Source organism: Trichomycterus rosablanca, chromosome 13, assembly GCF_030014385.1.
Source record: "Trichomycterus rosablanca isolate fTriRos1 chromosome 13, fTriRos1.hap1, whole genome shotgun sequence".
Classification (NCBI taxonomy): Eukaryota; Metazoa; Chordata; class Actinopteri; order Siluriformes; family Trichomycteridae; genus Trichomycterus; species Trichomycterus rosablanca.
In genome coordinates this window covers 290,312-307,115 of record NC_086000.1, presented here as the reverse complement: position 1 = coordinate 307,115, position 16,804 = coordinate 290,312, and the positions used below count along the sequence as shown (strand labels likewise).

Sequence of the window (16,804 nt, the reverse complement as noted above, 5' to 3'; positions counted from 1 at the left end):
CCCAACAGATGTTGATATGAGGGGAATGTTATAGGATTAGGAACCTTCACACACACACCCCCACCGCCCCCCAAGCCCCTACATGATCCCTCCTCACATGTCCATTCATGGCTGCAGCCTTGGAGAACATAAATGGTAGAATTTTATTCTCACCAGCAGCTTCACTCAGACCTAATGATTAAATGTTTAGGGAAGTGAGAGGTTTTGTCCTGCCCTGATTTAGAGAGGAGGGGGTGAATCTGGGGCAGGAGGGGGTGAATTTGGGGCAGGAGGGGGTGGATTTGGGGCAGGAGGGGGTGGAATTCAGAGATGCGTTTTGGTGCGTTTTGGTGGCGCGTCATTCCTACATGGCCGCTTCGCCCCGTCCCGTCAGTGGTACATGTACTGCGCTCTGTGCTGCTTATTTACCAGTTAAAGTGAGTCACTGGGAGCAGTGGGAGGGCTCAGGAGTTTGGAGGAGGGAGGAGAGAGAGAGAGAGAGAGAGAGAGTCACATCCACTCCGCTCTCTTGTGCAACACAGGAAACTTCTCCAAATCACTCCGGACCTTTTCGAACTCGGATTAAATCCTAAAACAATCGGATGAATCTGCTGGTGAAGGGATGATCGGGTGATCTACTCAGGATTTAGTGATCTACTCAGACAGAGGAGGGATCAGAGTGGATCATGGAGCGACTCTGTGCGCGTTTCTCTGCGCGCTGGTGTTTGGATGTTTGAGCGCAGGACCTGGTCGGATTTTGGGGCTGCTGGGTTGGGTGTGTAGCGTGTGTGTGTGTGTGTGTGTGTGTGTGTGTGTGTGTGTATAGGATCTGTACAGGATGGCAGCGCTCCTCGTGTTGCTGTGTGTGACTGTGAGTGTGTGTGGAAGTGTGTGTGGAACCGCGTGGACCGGACAGCAGCGCTACAGCCTTTACGCAGGGAGTAGGGAGCATGGGGACGCCGACCGACCCGCCAGCAGACACAGGTAAGGGCTGGAGTACATCTAATCTCATCTAATGTGATCTGATCTGATCTGATTTAATCTAATCTAATCTAATCTGATCTGATCTAAACATGTGCAGTGTGTAAAATATCTAAATACACGGAGGATTTCCAGAAGAAACATCAGCTGCATCACATCTCCACATTAATTCTCCACCTTTAATCTAAGCTGCTTTTATTTCAGCTCTAATAACAAATAAAACATCAGAAACATTTAAATTCTGGTAAAATCTCACAAACAGGCTCTTAATTTATAGGGTAATGTATCAAATCTGCATGTAATTCTAATTAATGCAGCTTCAAAAACAGAAGCACCAAACCCTGACACAAAGACAACAATCACATCACAGGACGCGACTCTCCACAGATCTTAATCTATTTATGAGTATTTTATGTATTTTATTTATTAAAGTCTTGAGATTTTACAACTCCTGCAACTTTTCCTCTTCTGTGACTGAATAACTGGAACACAAACCTCTGAGGAACCTCTGAGGAACCTCCACGAATAGAACCATGAGCGCTGAAGCTGCTCTCCAACAAACCAACGTTGAATGAATCTTCCGCTCCTGCTCTTGCTCCTCTTTTGTCCTTAAATCCAGTAACAATCTTCAGTTCGATCCTCAGTCGAGTCTGTTTCCTGTGCGGCGGCCTCTAACCCCACTGTGCTGATGTAAAGCTTGCTCGACTGTGGACAGTGACCCTGTCCTCCAGCAGGAGCAGCTTTGAACTCATCGACCTGGTTTAGTTTTAATGATCGTCTGACCATCCAACACATTTTCTTTCAGCATGAAGTGAGAGAGTGAGAGTTTCAGTTCCTCTGGCACCCTGGTAAAGAGACCACTGTTCCATGTACAGATGATTTTGGGACCTGAAAGTGCTTACAAGAGACACAAGGGTAAAAATCTGGACTCGAGTTTCAGAGATCTGTTCTGTCTGGAGCTGCTCATGGCTTAGTGTAGTATTTGTAGTCAAACAAGCCCTGTTTATATGAGCACAGAGAAGTCTAATGTGGAATTACAGATACTCTCGTATTCATAAAAAAGTCAAGCTGTCGAACTAAACGACCTTCTGAAGCAGCTATTATATTAAATACAACTGTTAGAGCTGAACTCTGATTAGGAGAGGTGTCCACATACTTTTGGTACATTCTCACCTGGAGAATAAAGGACCTTGTAGCTTTAATATTGATTAATGATGGAGGTGAAAGTGTTTTATGACGAAGTGGCCTCGTAGTGAGAGAGTGCGGGTGCTAGAGCGGCCTGCCTGCAGTCCAGAGCTGTCTCATATTGAGAAGGTGAGGAGCATCGTGAAGCTCGACGTCCTCAGGTATTGCAGAAGGTGGTTAAACCAGTATATACCATTATATCATTATATCATTAAAGTATACTGTATTATAAATTATATTGTATATTATATTATATAGAGGCTGTTCTACGTGCTCTACGTGCCCCCCGGCGCTATATAAACATGTATGTAGCGTGTACGCTGAGCACAGATGTGCAGCTGCAGCGACGTTAATGTGAAGCAGGCGGCGTACGGGCCACGTGTTACCCTACACCCCGTCCAACCCCCCCTCCCGCTCGCACCGCCCCAGGGACTCGTAAAATCCACCTCGTGTTTATACGTGACGCAGACGGGGAGATGAAAGCTGGAGTAAACACGCCGGCCTCATCCCAATCCCACTGAGAGAACGTGGAGGACGCATGAGTGCACGTCCAAACACGCCATCACCCCTGATACACCCCTGATACTGAACATCACCCCGATCACACGTTCATACTCAGTCAGTTATTTCCTCCTGCTCCAGGTGAAAGAGTGAGAGCATAAACACACACACACACACACACACACACACACCAGAAATGACGTGGCAGGCGAAGTTTCTCAATCTGGCAACCCGATCCAGGGCTTTCATTGGAATTTACTTATAAAAAACTCATTCATTTATACTCAGTAAAGCTGTACTCTCAGGTCAGGAGGAGTCTCTGACTCTCTGAATCTTTTAATTTGATTCTCTGACTCATTAATAAATTTATTGATTCTTTCATTCAATTTTTTTAATATCTCTAATTTTATTTAATCTGATTCTGAACTTTAGCAGCATTTGAGTGATTTCCTTTCTTTAAATCTCATGTATTTATGTATTAATTTAATCCTCTAGTTATGATTCCATAACTCTCCTGATGTTGATTCTTTGGTTCTTTTACTTTGATTCTTTGATTCTGATTCTCTATTCCTGATTCCCTAATTGAATCGTCACTTTTATTAATTATTATTATTATTATTTTATGATTATTATTCTGGTCGGGGATAAAATTACCCATGTTAAATAATCCAATCACACCTCGGCGTCATCTCACGGACAGGTGACCTCACATTCCCGAATTAAAGACATCCAGTTTAAGGTTCTGATGCTTAATGTCTGACACAGAGCCCTGAAACCAGCCTCACTCAACAGCTCTGGGATGAACCGGAACATAGACTGATTGATCAGTGCCCAGCCATACAAATACAAATGCTGTCAGCTTTTGAATGCTCTGAATGGGCACAAATTCCCACACCCAGACACACTATAAAGTCTTCTGAGAAGCTTCTCAATGACAGAAGAGCGTCTGATGTTCTTCTCAGATTTATTTTAATACAGTTTGTTTTTGAGACCGAATGTCTAACAAGCTCATGCTCAGGCGTCCAAATACTTTTGACCACGTGGTGTTTTTGAGAGCTGGTATGAGCTTCACATGGTGGCTATTTCTGTAGCTTTCGTCCCCGTTCTGAGTGGACGTTCTGAGTGGACGTTCTGAGTGGACGAGCAGACGGAAATAGAAACAGAGTTGTTGTTCTTGGAGCAGAGCTGCAGTATCTGAGAGACGATGAGATAACGGAGCGTTCCTCTCCAGAGGTTCCTCACAGGTTCCTCAGATGCTCCTCAGATGTTCTGGCTGAAACTGAAGGCCGGACGTTCAGACCGACGTGTACGTGATCGCTCAGGCATGCGGTCAGCGTGAGATCTGATTCACAGACGTGGTTCCTCGGCTCCTTCGCTTTTATTCCAGCTCAGTTTGGACGTGTTCTGCTAAAAATCCCAGCGTCCCTCCATCACCCCTCCAGCCTCCCATTTCCTGTCTGCGTCCTTTCATCTGTCGCCTCTCGTTAGGTTTTAGTCGTCAGCGTGACTTTGCTTTTCTTCTCCTGTCACTTTCTGTTCTTTTGGGGGGGGGGGGTTAGGGTTAGGGTTAGGGTTAGGGTTAGGGTTAGGGGGGGGGGGGGGTGTACCGCTCAGTGTTACTCACGATAGCTCCTGGTTTTACTTGTGTTAGTCCGATGTCGTTCAGCCGCTGATCCACGCTGCTGTTCCCGTCACAACTAAGGATAAAAAAATACCAGAATATAAAATCATGTCCTTATAATTATGCAAACGAGAAGAATGAACAGAAAACATAAACAGAATGAGAAAGCAGTCTGGTGAACTTACTGGTCAGCTGGGCGCCCCCTAATGGCCACAACCGGCAGTGCAGACAGAACAGCAGACAGAATCATTCACTAGTCTGTTGAGTGGGAAAAGACCGGACTAAAAAGTGGGCGGGGTCTTCGAGGCTGTGTAAGGACCCTGGTTAGTAGGCCGAGGCGCCTGTACAGAAGTGGAGGAACGTGGAGATCAGTGAGTGACTCTTCCTGAGCGAGACCGACCACCGAAGTACGGGGGGATAAGAAGGGGTCGGTGGGAGGGCGTGTCAGCAGAATATACCATCATCATACACCATCAGGGTCTCCAGCAGAGGATGAGGAACTGGCTACGTCTAAACTGGGAGAAAAAGGAGTCTTACAGATATATACAGCATGGCCAAATGTATGTGGACACTTCACTATGAGCATTAATATGACCCCCCACCCCTCATGTCACTTGCACACTGGAAAGGCTTTCTACAAGATGCTGGAGTGTGTTTGTGCCCTTTCCAAAGACCTTCCCCAAACTGACCATTCACTCCTTAATAGACTGATGATGGCTCTTGCTGTGGTTCAGTGGAGTCCTAGGACTTGGATTAGACACAGCTTCAGCTGGTTTGGAGTTTAGACAGCAGCATAGTGTTTCTGTAGAACCTTTCAGGTGATCTTATTGCTTCAGAGCCTCTTTCTGAAGTACACCATACAAACAAAAGTATTAGGACGCCACTTGTAAATAGAGAATTCATGTCTACAGTGGTTGAAGCCGGTGATGGAGGTGTGGGGTGTGGGTGTGGTGAGGTGGGGTGGGGTGCGGTGCTGGAGGTTTGAACCCTGTGTTCAGTGTAATTACAGACTCTGTGACAGCAGCATCCTGTTTGCATTCACATACTTTCCATTATCCTCACCACACCTGCACAACAGCTGGCGGGGGCGTGGCAGGGACAACGAGGGTTTAGGAATTCATTCGCTTTTTTGGGAAGACTCTTTTTACTTCATTTTTCCCAGCTTTCCTCCCAATTTAGTCGTATCCAGTTCCAGTGGTTGGTCTGGGTTGGTGGTTGGTGGTTGGTCTGGGTTGGTGGTTGGTCTGGGTTGGTGGTTGGTCTGGGTTGGTTGCTGGTCTGGGTTGGTGGTTGGTGTGGGTTGGTGGTTGGTCTGGGTTGGTGGTTGTGTGGGTTGGTGGTTGGTCTGGGTTGGTTGCTGGTGTGGGTTGGTGGTTGGTGGTTGGTCTGGGTTGGTGGTTGGTCTGGGTTGGTGGTTGGGGTGGGTTGGTGGTTGGTCTGGGTTGGTGGTTGGTGGTTGGTCTGGGTTGGTTGCTGGTGTGGGTTGGTGGTTGGTGTGGGTTGGTGGTTGGTCTGGGTTGGTTGCTGGTGTGGGTTGGTGGTTGGTGTGGGTTGGTGGTTGTGTGGGTTGGTGGTTGGTCTGGGTTGGTTGCTGGTGTGGGTTGGTGGTTGGTTTGGGTTGGTCTGGGTTGGTGGTTGGGGTGGGTTGGTGGTTGGTCTGGGTTGGTGGTTGGTGGTTGGTCTGGGTTGGTTGCTGGTGTGGGTTGGTGGTTGGTGTGGGTTGGTGGTTGGTGTGGGTTGGTGGTTTTTCTGGGTTGGTTGCTGGTGTGGGTTGGTGGTTGGTGTGGGTTGGTGGTTGGTCTGGGTTGGTGGTTGGGGTGGGTTGGTGTTTGGTCTGGGTTGGTGGTTGGTCTGGGTTGGTGGTTGGTGGTTGGTCTGGGTTGGTGGTTGGGGTGGGTTGGTGGTTGGTCTGGGTTGGTGGTTGGGGTGGGTTGGTGGTTGGTCTGGGTTGGTGGTTGGTGGTTGGGGTGGGTTGGTGGTTGGTGGTTGGTGTGGGTTTGTGGTTGGGGTGGGTTGGTGGTTGGTCTGGGTTGGTGGTTGGGGTGGGTTGGTGGTTGGTGGTTGGTGTGGGTTTGTGGTTGGGGTGGGTTGGTGTTGGTCTGGGTTGGTGGTTGGGGTGTTTATGTAAAATCCCAGTATGAGATTAACTGTGTTTGCTTACACTGGTAAAGTAGTACTGGATTTCATACAGACGCGACTCCAGTTACTAACAGACTTCAGTTGGTGGAACATGTTGGTGCAGACGTGACCTCACAGGAGTCAAGGGCAGGACTCATTCTGATTGGTGGATCAAAATTACATGGTACAGAAGGTGGTTTCTGCGGTCGGTCAGGGCTGGCTGGTTTTTGGCATCGTGAGCAACCATTGTTGATGAGATCTGAATACGGGCAGCTACAGGAACCTGGTGAAGTGATGTGGCACCAGTGGGGTGATGTGGCACCAGTGGGGTGATGAGGCAGCAGTGGGGTGATGATGTGGCAGCAGTGGCACATAATCCACTGGCACTGTGGGGCGTCTAAGAACTTGTTTATGGCTGTAAAGAGCCTCCGGTTCTATATGGTTATTACTTGTGGTATAAAGCGCAGGCGTTTAGGACAGAGCCCCAGTATTCCCCTGCAGCTGGATGCCTCTTGGACCTCACTGACCTCAGTCTGAACTTCCTATGCTTACAGAAAAAGTATGTGGACGCTGATGTATGACCCTGCTGGGCACTGATAATAGACAAGAAGACCTGGCTCATGATCAGTGTTCCAGTTCATCTCAAAGGTGTTCAATAGGGTCAGTGTTAGTCCTTCTGTACCAAACTGGTCAGTTCATGTCTTTATGGACCTGACTCTGAAGAGAGAGAGTCGGGAGAGTATCATTCATCCTCATATCTGTTTTATATCCCGAGTTTGAAGAGCTCAGAACCTTCAGAACCTTCAGAGATCAGACAGAATAGAAGCAGAACGTTTATGAAGGTGTTTATTACCTCATAAACCTGACGGGAGTAAAGCATGATTATTTACACATGTGAGCACCACAATCACCGTGATTCTGAGTAGCAAACAGAAACAGGAAGCTGTGACGTGTAGATCCACTTTCACCTGCTGTTTATGTTTCATGTTTTAACTTAATCATTTTCTACATTTGGAATCATGTTTGGGCATCACAGCAGAATCCAGGCGAAGCTCCTGGAGGAACAGTGGGTCCAGACTCACCACTGTGTAGAAAAATGCATCAGTAAATGATCTCAGCAGTGTAAAACCAAGGATTCCAGACATCTCACCCTCTATCGTGCATAATATTATCAAGGAATCATGTTTGATCTGGCAATCCTGCTTTAATTACTCTAGAGATGTGTGGAACCAACGATGGTGGAACTTTGAATGGAATTAGGGAGGTGAAACATGCTCTGAGATCATCAGCAGGTTCTGATGAGGTATTGATCTGTGGAACGTGGATGGATGAGAAGATCTCATGGATTAGTAACGTGGGATTGTTTTGTAGGAACTGGTGTGCGTACGTGGTGACCAAGACGGTGAGCTGTGTGGTGGAGGACGGAGTGGAGACCTACGTGAAGCCCGAATATCAGCCGTGTTCCTGGGGAGTACAATGCGCCCGCGTCCTAATGTAAGTACAACCGCAACCGTGCTGCTGTGGAAAAGTTTGTGCCCCCTCTGTGTTTGGCAAAAATGACCTTCATTACAGCCTGATGTTGAACTGATACTACATTTGCCCATGCTATTAGCCAGCCGGGCATCTACACAGACATAATTAGCTATGTTGATGAAGCAGTTGATGGTTTGGCACCCTGTCCAGGGTCTTCTTGCTCTGTGCCCACTGTCCAAACTGCTGTTATGAAATGGCAAGGTCAGGACCCGATCTGGAAGTCCAGGATAACATTTAAGTAGAACTGTAGAACTGGTGCCGAGGTGGAGCTACCAGTTGGTAGCAGAGGAAGAGGAACTGGCTACGATAAACTGGGAGAATAAGGGAGAAATAAAATAGAACATAAAAGAACTGTAACATGCAGTAGGTGGATTGGCTGGTCTATAACTTGGCACTCTGTGGTGTATTTTCATATCGCTTCGTTCCTTTCTGGTCTCTCTGTGTGCCGCAGGTATCGGACGTACATGCGGCCCAAGTACAGGGTGGCATACAAAATGGTAACGGAGATGGAGTGGCGGTGTTGCCATGGTTACAGCGGAGAGGACTGTAACGAAGGAGGGACCACCACCACTCAGATTTCTACAGTCAGACCCCGGCCCAAACCCTCCAACCCAGGACACACGGGACAGGGACAGAACGGAGGGAGTGGTACGTTTGTCCCTACACCTACTGACCGTCTTCATTTCTCAACTACACTGTGTAGCCAAAAGTATCTGGACACCCAAAAACCACTGGCAACGTCTTTATTGGGTGTCCAGATACATCATATCATAAGAACATCTTTAGGAACCGTAACTGTTGTGTGATTTTGTTTTGTTTGTAGGGAGAGTCGACAGTGACAAGACCAAACAGCTGGAGGACAAAATCCAGCGTCTGACCAAAGAACTTCAGGACGTTCAGAAAACCATCAATGGAATGAACGACCGATTTCAGAAGGAGGTGATAAAGCCTGGAGTGAGCGGCGAAGGGACGCCGGCTGACGCTGCTCAGCCCGAAATGAAGGAGACCATCCACAGCATCCAGACCAAACTGGACCAGCTGGACAACCGGACCCAGGCTCACGACAGAACCCTGGATAACATCAACAACCACCTGGTGAACGGGCGAGGAGGAAACGATCTGGACAGCGACGTCGGCAGGAAGATCCTGCAGGAGCTGGAGCGGCGGGTTTTACTCTCCTGCGCGGCCTGCAAGGACGGAGTGGAAGACCTGAGGAGGCAGCAGCAGAGGGACCGAGAGAGGATCTCAGCCCTGGAGAAGAAGATCAACGAGATGGAACAGCGAAACCGCCTGGTCGTGGACGGCTTGCGTCGGGATTTGAGTCGGACGCAGACCTGCTGTGATAAGGTCAAAGAACTCGAGACGAGGATCAGCGACGTGGACAAGAGGGTCACTTCAACGTCTGAGACGTGCACCAGCATTGAGGATCGCCTGGACAAGGTCATCCAAGGAACCGGAGGTGTTGGGAACACGGAAGGATTTGGAGGCGTGGGAGAAACCGGAGGAGCAGAAGGAGGATCAGGGATACCAGGAAACACCTTAAATAGGTATCTGGAGGACCTTGAGAGACGCCTCAACAGCACTGTGGAGAGAGCAGAAGAAAACTGTTCTTATATGAAAAACAATTTGAAGGATTTGGTCCAAACCGGGTTGACAGACCTTCAGAAAGAGGTCGCTACCCGCGACAACGATCAAGGTGACAGACTTAGCGCTGTTGAGTACGACATCGGGAAGGTAAAGGAAAGCGTATTTGATCTCGACAAGCGATTGACTCGACTGGAGAACGTCACATCTTTTATGGACAGGAAGATAAACGAATGCTCATTGTGTTCAGGATCTAGAAGACCCTCAGGAGAAGGTGGCATCAGACCCACTGCTGGTCCTGACACTGGAACGGGTAAAGATACCGAAAAGTCCTTGGAGTGGAGAGTCATCGCAAACGAGGATGAGATTAGAAGGTTTGACACAAGGCTCAAAGTTCTCTCAGTGTCTGGAGACTCCATACTGGATAAAGTGATCACCATCAGCCAAGATGTGGACAAGATCAAAGTGGTTACTGGTGAGGACGGAGAACATATCACACGCATTTTTACAGAGGTTGAGAACTGTCAAACTGACTTTTGTAGGACAGTCCAGGATGATCTGAGAAAGCTCAAGAACCTCACCAATCATGCAATGGACAAGTGTCAGGCAGACATAAACTCCCTAAAGGTCAAAGTCAACTCAGGCTGCTCAGACGTCTGCATCATCCTTCAGGAGGAGGTGGGTAAACTGAAAGAAGACGTGCAAAAGTGCAAGATTGGTCTGGAGACCCCAACAGGACCTGGGGCTGGGACTGGACCCAGAGACCTGGATGAACCTGAGAAGTCTCTTGACGGCCACAGCGTAGTTAGCAGCAATAACGCCAACCTCAGGTCCATTCAAGGTGAGCTATCTCGTGTGATTTTGACCTTCAGCTCCATCAACGACACCCTCAAAGGTTTGGAGCACAGCGTCCAGAAACACGACAGCGTCATCACAGACCTGGGCAACACCAAGGACAAGATCATCTCTGAAATCGACAAAATCCAGCAGGAAGTGACCGAGCACATCGAGGACAGCAGGGTGCGCTTCGACAACATCAACCAAGACATCAAACGATTCGGAAGTAACCTTGTGGTGGAGATGGGCGACTGCAAGAGAACAGGCGACGGTCTTGACAAGAGGATCGCCAAACTGGAAGGCGTCTGCGGTCGTCTGGATTCCGTGTCTGAAAACCTCCAGAAGATCAAAGATGGACTTAACAAACACGTGTCCGGTCTTTGGAACTGTGTAAGTGGGCTGAACAACACGGTGATCCACCACAGCAGCTTCATCGACACCATGGAGAGCACACATCTGGACGGCATTCACGGCAAGATCAAGCAGCTTAATTCCTCCATGCAGCATCTTCTTAAGGAGTTCAGCAGCGTTACGGAGCAGGACTTCACAGGTCAGTTTTAATCATGACCTTCTGGATCTTCAGATCAAATTTACAGTGTGATTAATTTAACACCATGGTTTGTCATTTTAGGTCTGCCGGGACCACCAGGTCCTCTGGGTCCCAAGGGAGATAGAGGAGAGCAGGGATATACAGGACTACCAGGACTTCCTGGACCACAAGGACCACCAGGAGCAGAGGGACACAAAGGTCCTCCAGGTAACAAAAACATGTTTGGTGTTGATTAATTCCTGCTGACCAGTCAGTCATACCTGTATCACTCAACAGTAACAGTAATGACCCTCTTAGCAATTCCATGGATGGAATAGACAGTAGATCTGGTTGTTCTTCAGACTCTGAAGAAGAACCGGGGACCAATCAACAGTTCCTCAGCTCCTACAAGCTTTATTCTTCAATCTATAAACCTTAATTATGCACGAGTGAGGTTCATGAAGACATGGTTTGACAAGGTTGGTGTGGAAGAACTTCACAGAGCCAAAACCTCAACCTGAACATCTTAAGGATGAATTGAAACATTGATTCTGAGCCAGACCTTCAGTTCCTGACCTTACAAATGCTCAAACGGGCACAAATTCCTACAGATGCACTTCAAACTCTTGTGGACAGAACGCTGGAATGGAACGATCATCAGCCTCGTGTTTCACACGTCCACATTTGATCCATCATTTGAAACACAGCATGTTTTTATTAGGTGTTGGCATGCAGTAAATGGAGTGAAGCTCCTGGGAGGTGCTGTTATTGGAAAATAATGGAACTGGGGTGGGTCACCGCTGTTCTGCTTCATGTTCTGGCCACATTACGTTACCCATTGTTGAGTGTTTTTTCTGGAGCACCACCACACCCTGACGTCCTTTATTTATTACATACATATGCTTGGATTGTTGCACCGCCCAACATTTTTTGGACACGATGACTGAAAAAAACAGTCTGGTCCAGCTAAGATACTGGTCTACTGGTCTACAAGTCTGAAGCTTGAGGGCTCAGGCACCACCATCACCAAGCCAACACAGTTGGGTCCTTCAGCAAGGCGCTTAACCCTTAGTTACTTGGATTGTGTTCTGTCTCTTTGTTTTGGATGCTGATCAGGCTGGTTTGGTTTAATGGTTTAAGAAGGACTTTGGATGCTGGTGAGATTGGTCTGGTTTAATAGTTTTCAGGATGTTTGGATTCTGGTCAGGCTGGTCTGGTTTAATGGTTTTAGAGAGTTTTTGGATGCTGATCATTCTGGTCTGGTTTGATTGGTTTGGAGGGGTTTTAGATGCTGGCAATTCTGGTCTGGTTTAATGGATTTAAAGGGATTTTGGATAATGGTCAGGCTGGTTTGGTTTATTGGTCAGATTGGGCTGGTTTTATGGTTTTCGAAGGGTTTTGGATTCTGATCAGGCTGGTTTGGTTTGATGGCTTTAGAGAGATTTTGGATGCTGGTTAGATTGGTCTGGTTTAATTAGCTTTGGATGCTGGTCAGGCTGGTTTGATTTAATGGTTTGGAGGTGCTTTGGATGCTGGTCAAGCCAGTCTTTTGTTTTATGGTTTTGGAGAGATTTTGGTATGGTGGTTATGGAGGGGTTTGGGATGCTGGTCAGACTGGTCTGGTTTGATGGTTCTTTAGGGGTTTTTGCTGTAGGTGCTGGTGCTGCAGGTGTATACAATAAATTCTATAAAATAAATATATCCGTATGTAGCTTTTTAGCAACAGTCTGGGGAAGGCCCTTTCCTGTTTCAGCATGAGTGTGGACAGTGTGGTGAAACAAACATCTTTAGGGCCACCAATTCCCACGGACACAATTCTTTGTGAAATGTCCCAGAGGAGTAGAGGCTGTTGTAGCCACAAAGTAGGTGGAAACTGTATATCAATGCTCATTTGAGGCGTCCACATACTTTCAGCCAACAGTGTAGTGTGTATATGTACAGGACTTAAAGAACTTTATACAATTATAATCATTTATTGTCAGAAGTTTCTTTCTGTGATGTAAAATCCTGAGCAGAATCATGAGCCTCCATTACATCACTTTATCTTCTATTTCAGGTCTCAGAGGAGAACAAGGTACGAGCTTTATTTTCATTTCCCACAATTCCTCTGAAGCCCCGAGGATATTCTGAGCCTAGCGGTTGATGTTGATCAGATGAGAACTGCTGGAACCGTTCATTAGAAACCTGTTTGTGTGGAGAGAAGGTCTGGCTGATGTTCAAACCCCAGAAAAGATCTGATGAAGATCTGAGAGGAGAAGATTAGTGCTCACAGAAGAAGCACCAATAACGTTCAGAATCTCTAATACACTGATATTAGGAGGATATTTGCTGATGTGTGTTTGTATTTGATATCTGCAGGTCTGTCGGGGCTGGATGTTCACGTTCATCAGGTCTCCTTCTCAGCTGCACTCACTAAACCCATAACTTCACCCGGGACCATAGTGTTCGATAAGATCTTCGTAAATAAAGGAGATTACTACAATCCAAGCACAGGTACCACCTGAATTTGATTAAAACACATTAAAGACCTCACAAACAATACAGAATAAAACCAAAAGCCTACATATTTATTTGTTTCCACTTCAATAAAGAGCTTTTAAGAAAAAGAAATAGTGATTTTAATTTATTCCATTTTCATGTGTAATAACATTTAATACTGTATTAATTACACATGTACATATGTAATATTTTAAATGATTTATTCACGCCTGGGTGATCTATTACACTAGCTCATTACTGCTGGGATCCAGGGTTCAGGGTTCCAATCCCCAGTGGTGCAATTGGCTAAATGTGTTGGGAGATGATTTACTCATTATTACTTTACTTATTTTATACATGTAAACACCATTGAGCCAAAATATTTGGACCACCCACTTAAAACGCTGTAAAAAATGATAACCCACAGAGACACGGACTTCTTCAGACATCTGAAGGTTTCCTGTGGTATCTGGATTTGGACGTGAACCGGAACGTTGATTTAGAACCAGGCCTGATTGACCACAGATCTGACAAATCTCTTTTGACCGAATGGGCACAAATTCACACAGACACTCCGAAATCTATAGGAAAGCCTTCTTAAATGAGTGAATCACCCTGATCACGCAGTAACGTTTTTATTTCTCTGCATCACACAGGGATCTTCACGGCTCCTCTGAGTGGACACTACTTCTTCAGTGCCGTTCTGACCGGACATAAAAACGAGAAGATCGAGGCGGTCCTGTCTAAGTCCAACTACGGCATGGCACGGGTCGACTCGGCCGGCTACAAGCCCGAAGGTCTGGAGAACAAGCCTGTGGCGGAGACCAAACCCACCCCAGGGTCTCTGGCGGTGTTCAACATCATCCTGCCGCTGCTGATGGACGACACGGTGTGCGTGGACCTGGTGATGGGTAAACTCGCCCATTCTGTAGAACCTCTCACCATCTTCAGTGGAGCGCTGCTTTATGAGGACTACACAACCTGAACACAGACGCGCGTGGAGACGCTCATGGACGTTTCTCTGCATGGTTGAGAACTCCTACATGTGGAGGTGAAGCTGAAACTGAGGAACATTGTGCTCGTGATTATTACAGTATTTACTCTTTTCCTTCCAGAGATGTGTTTTTACACAAACTACTGCGTTTTTATTCTTTTATTATTGTGGTAAACGTTTCATGTGAAACACACGCGTGTGGAACCGTTTCTCATGCTTGAGTTGAAGTTCCAGTATAAAAGTAGAAGATTTCCTTCTGATGTGCTGATATATTGCAACATTCAACATTACAATAACAATAATAATGGTATCAGCTTCGTGATATTATGACATCACAATATTTTCAGCTTGGTCTACGATGGTGTGAAAAGGTAACCGTCCCCAGAACTGCTTTCTTTTTTTATAGCAGCGTTCCTGCAGGAACTTTACAGTGATCGATTGATTGATTGATTGATTGATTAGTGACATTTATAATCTACAGAGCTGTTGAAATAAAATTTGGCATGAACAAGGACACAACCACTTATTTACACCTCTGTACACAAGAGAAGTGACCGTATCTTTGTGGACGCTATTCCACGACAATGATATTGTGATATATTATGTACATGATTATCAGCCTTGCCTCGTTCTTACCTGCCAAAGTGTTACTGTGTGTGTTTGTGTGTTTAAAAGAATTATTTTATGAATATTCTTCTTGTGAATCCTCTGAATGTTTTACTGCCCTCCTGTTTGAACATGATGCTAAGATATTTATGCACGGACAGAATTAATCACATTTAAAGCTATCTCAGCGGTCGTGGGCATGGGCATCGATCGCTGCGCCACCCGAGCCAGAGACAGTCAGATGTGGCAGCTCATTTAAGCGTTTACAGACGATATGCATATGTAAGAGCTGATCTAATAATGAGTATTTCCTCTCAACATGGATCGACCTCAGGTTCCTAAAATGAGCATTAGCATTAGCAATAGTGTTAAGAACTTTGGATCATCCATCAGAGCATGTGAATTAGCTTTTAAGTGCCAATAAATAACATTAGCATTAGCAGTGCACACAAAGAGACCAAAAGGAAACAAAAAGGACATTTTACCAAATATCCACTTTTATTTAATCTGACTAGACATTGAATATTAAAAATGAGATTTATTATGAAGCTAATGCTAATCTTTTGTCTCGTCAGTGGAGTGTTTATGAGACGATGCATAGCAGATACTTTACCTCACCATACATCAACTTTAAAGCTTCTATCAAGAGAATTAGCATTAGAATTACAAATAAAGGCTGATTTTAATGACCTGAGCAAACCAAAGTGCAAGAAATTATAAATACCACTGTGAAGTGCTTTCTGAAGAATTAGCATTAGCACTAGCATTAAAAATAAAGAGCGATAGAAAGATCTCTTGTGAAGGTTTTGTTTTAAAAATATTAAAAAATTGGATTTATTTATTTGATTTGCAAAGCTAATGCTAATACCGTACATCAATAATAGGCTGGTCTGGTCTGATGGTTTTGGATGCTGGTCAAAGTGTTTTACAGGAGAAAGTACAAGATATTTAAGTCTTTACAAATACTGTTAGCATTAGCATTAGCATTCTGTTGTGACCCAGTGCAGCTTTAAAAACATCACAACAGCAGAAAGAGCCAAAGAAATTCTACATAACGTTTCTTACACAGATAAACAGTGTATAAATGATTTTATTTCATATTCAACTGAACTTTTAAATGACAGATGAATTTTATTCCTTCTGGTGCAGCAGAATTTCTTCGTCTTTATGAACTATGTAAGTTTTCTATCACGCTGCTCTGAAGATTTTCTATTATAGACTAAACTCTTTTTACTTTATAAATAAAATATGATGAATGATGAGATGTGAATCTGTGATTGTGAACGTGGAGGTTTGCAGCATGTCTTTAAAATAAAGATATTTAATTTTACAGTGTTTGCATTTGACAAAATGTACCAACTATTCTGGAAATCGGGTTTGTATTCTTTACAGGTTTTTATTGTCTAGCAATAGTTACATAAATAGATTAGTGGATGAGTGGATGAATGAATGAATGAATGGATGAATTAATATATGAATGAATGAATGAGGGGTTTAAATAATAACTGGCAACCACAGTAGCAGCGCAAAGCCAGACTCGTTTTACCTGAAGCGGTTTAATAATACAGAGATTTTCAACTTTCTCACTGAAAAGCTTAATTTACCTTTTTAAAATTGTTCATAGCTCTATTTTATGATCGATAAGATTATAAATCTTTCTTAGGTCACATATTTCGTCGAGTTTTATCATGTTAAAACGATAAATTTGATGATAAATGTATTTTATTACAGCCTAATTAGGGTCTGAGGGGGCTGATGTTCGGTTAGCTCTATGCTAACTGTCAGTCAGTGTCAATCTGACGAGAAAATCAAATTGTTTTGGATATTTCTTTATTTTTATTCGCGCACTTTTATATAT

At 45.3% G+C, this 16,804-nt stretch overlaps 1 protein-coding gene across 1 annotated transcript; it reads left to right on the top strand.

Moving 5' to 3' along the window:
• Positions 1-407: 407 nt before the first annotated feature.
• On the top strand, positions 408-16,276 carry emilin1b (elastin microfibril interfacer 1b). The gene is made up of 8 exons (XM_063007790.1): positions 408-963; positions 7,757-7,879; positions 8,370-8,566; positions 8,742-10,889; positions 10,971-11,096; positions 12,925-12,942; positions 13,227-13,361; positions 14,003-16,276. Exons 1-8 carry the CDS (start codon positions 818-820, stop codon positions 14,329-14,331), a joined length of 3,222 nt encoding a protein of 1,073 aa, XP_062863860.1. The 5' UTR covers positions 408-817; the 3' UTR covers positions 14,332-16,276.
• The last annotated feature ends 528 nt before the right edge of the window (positions 16,277-16,804 follow it).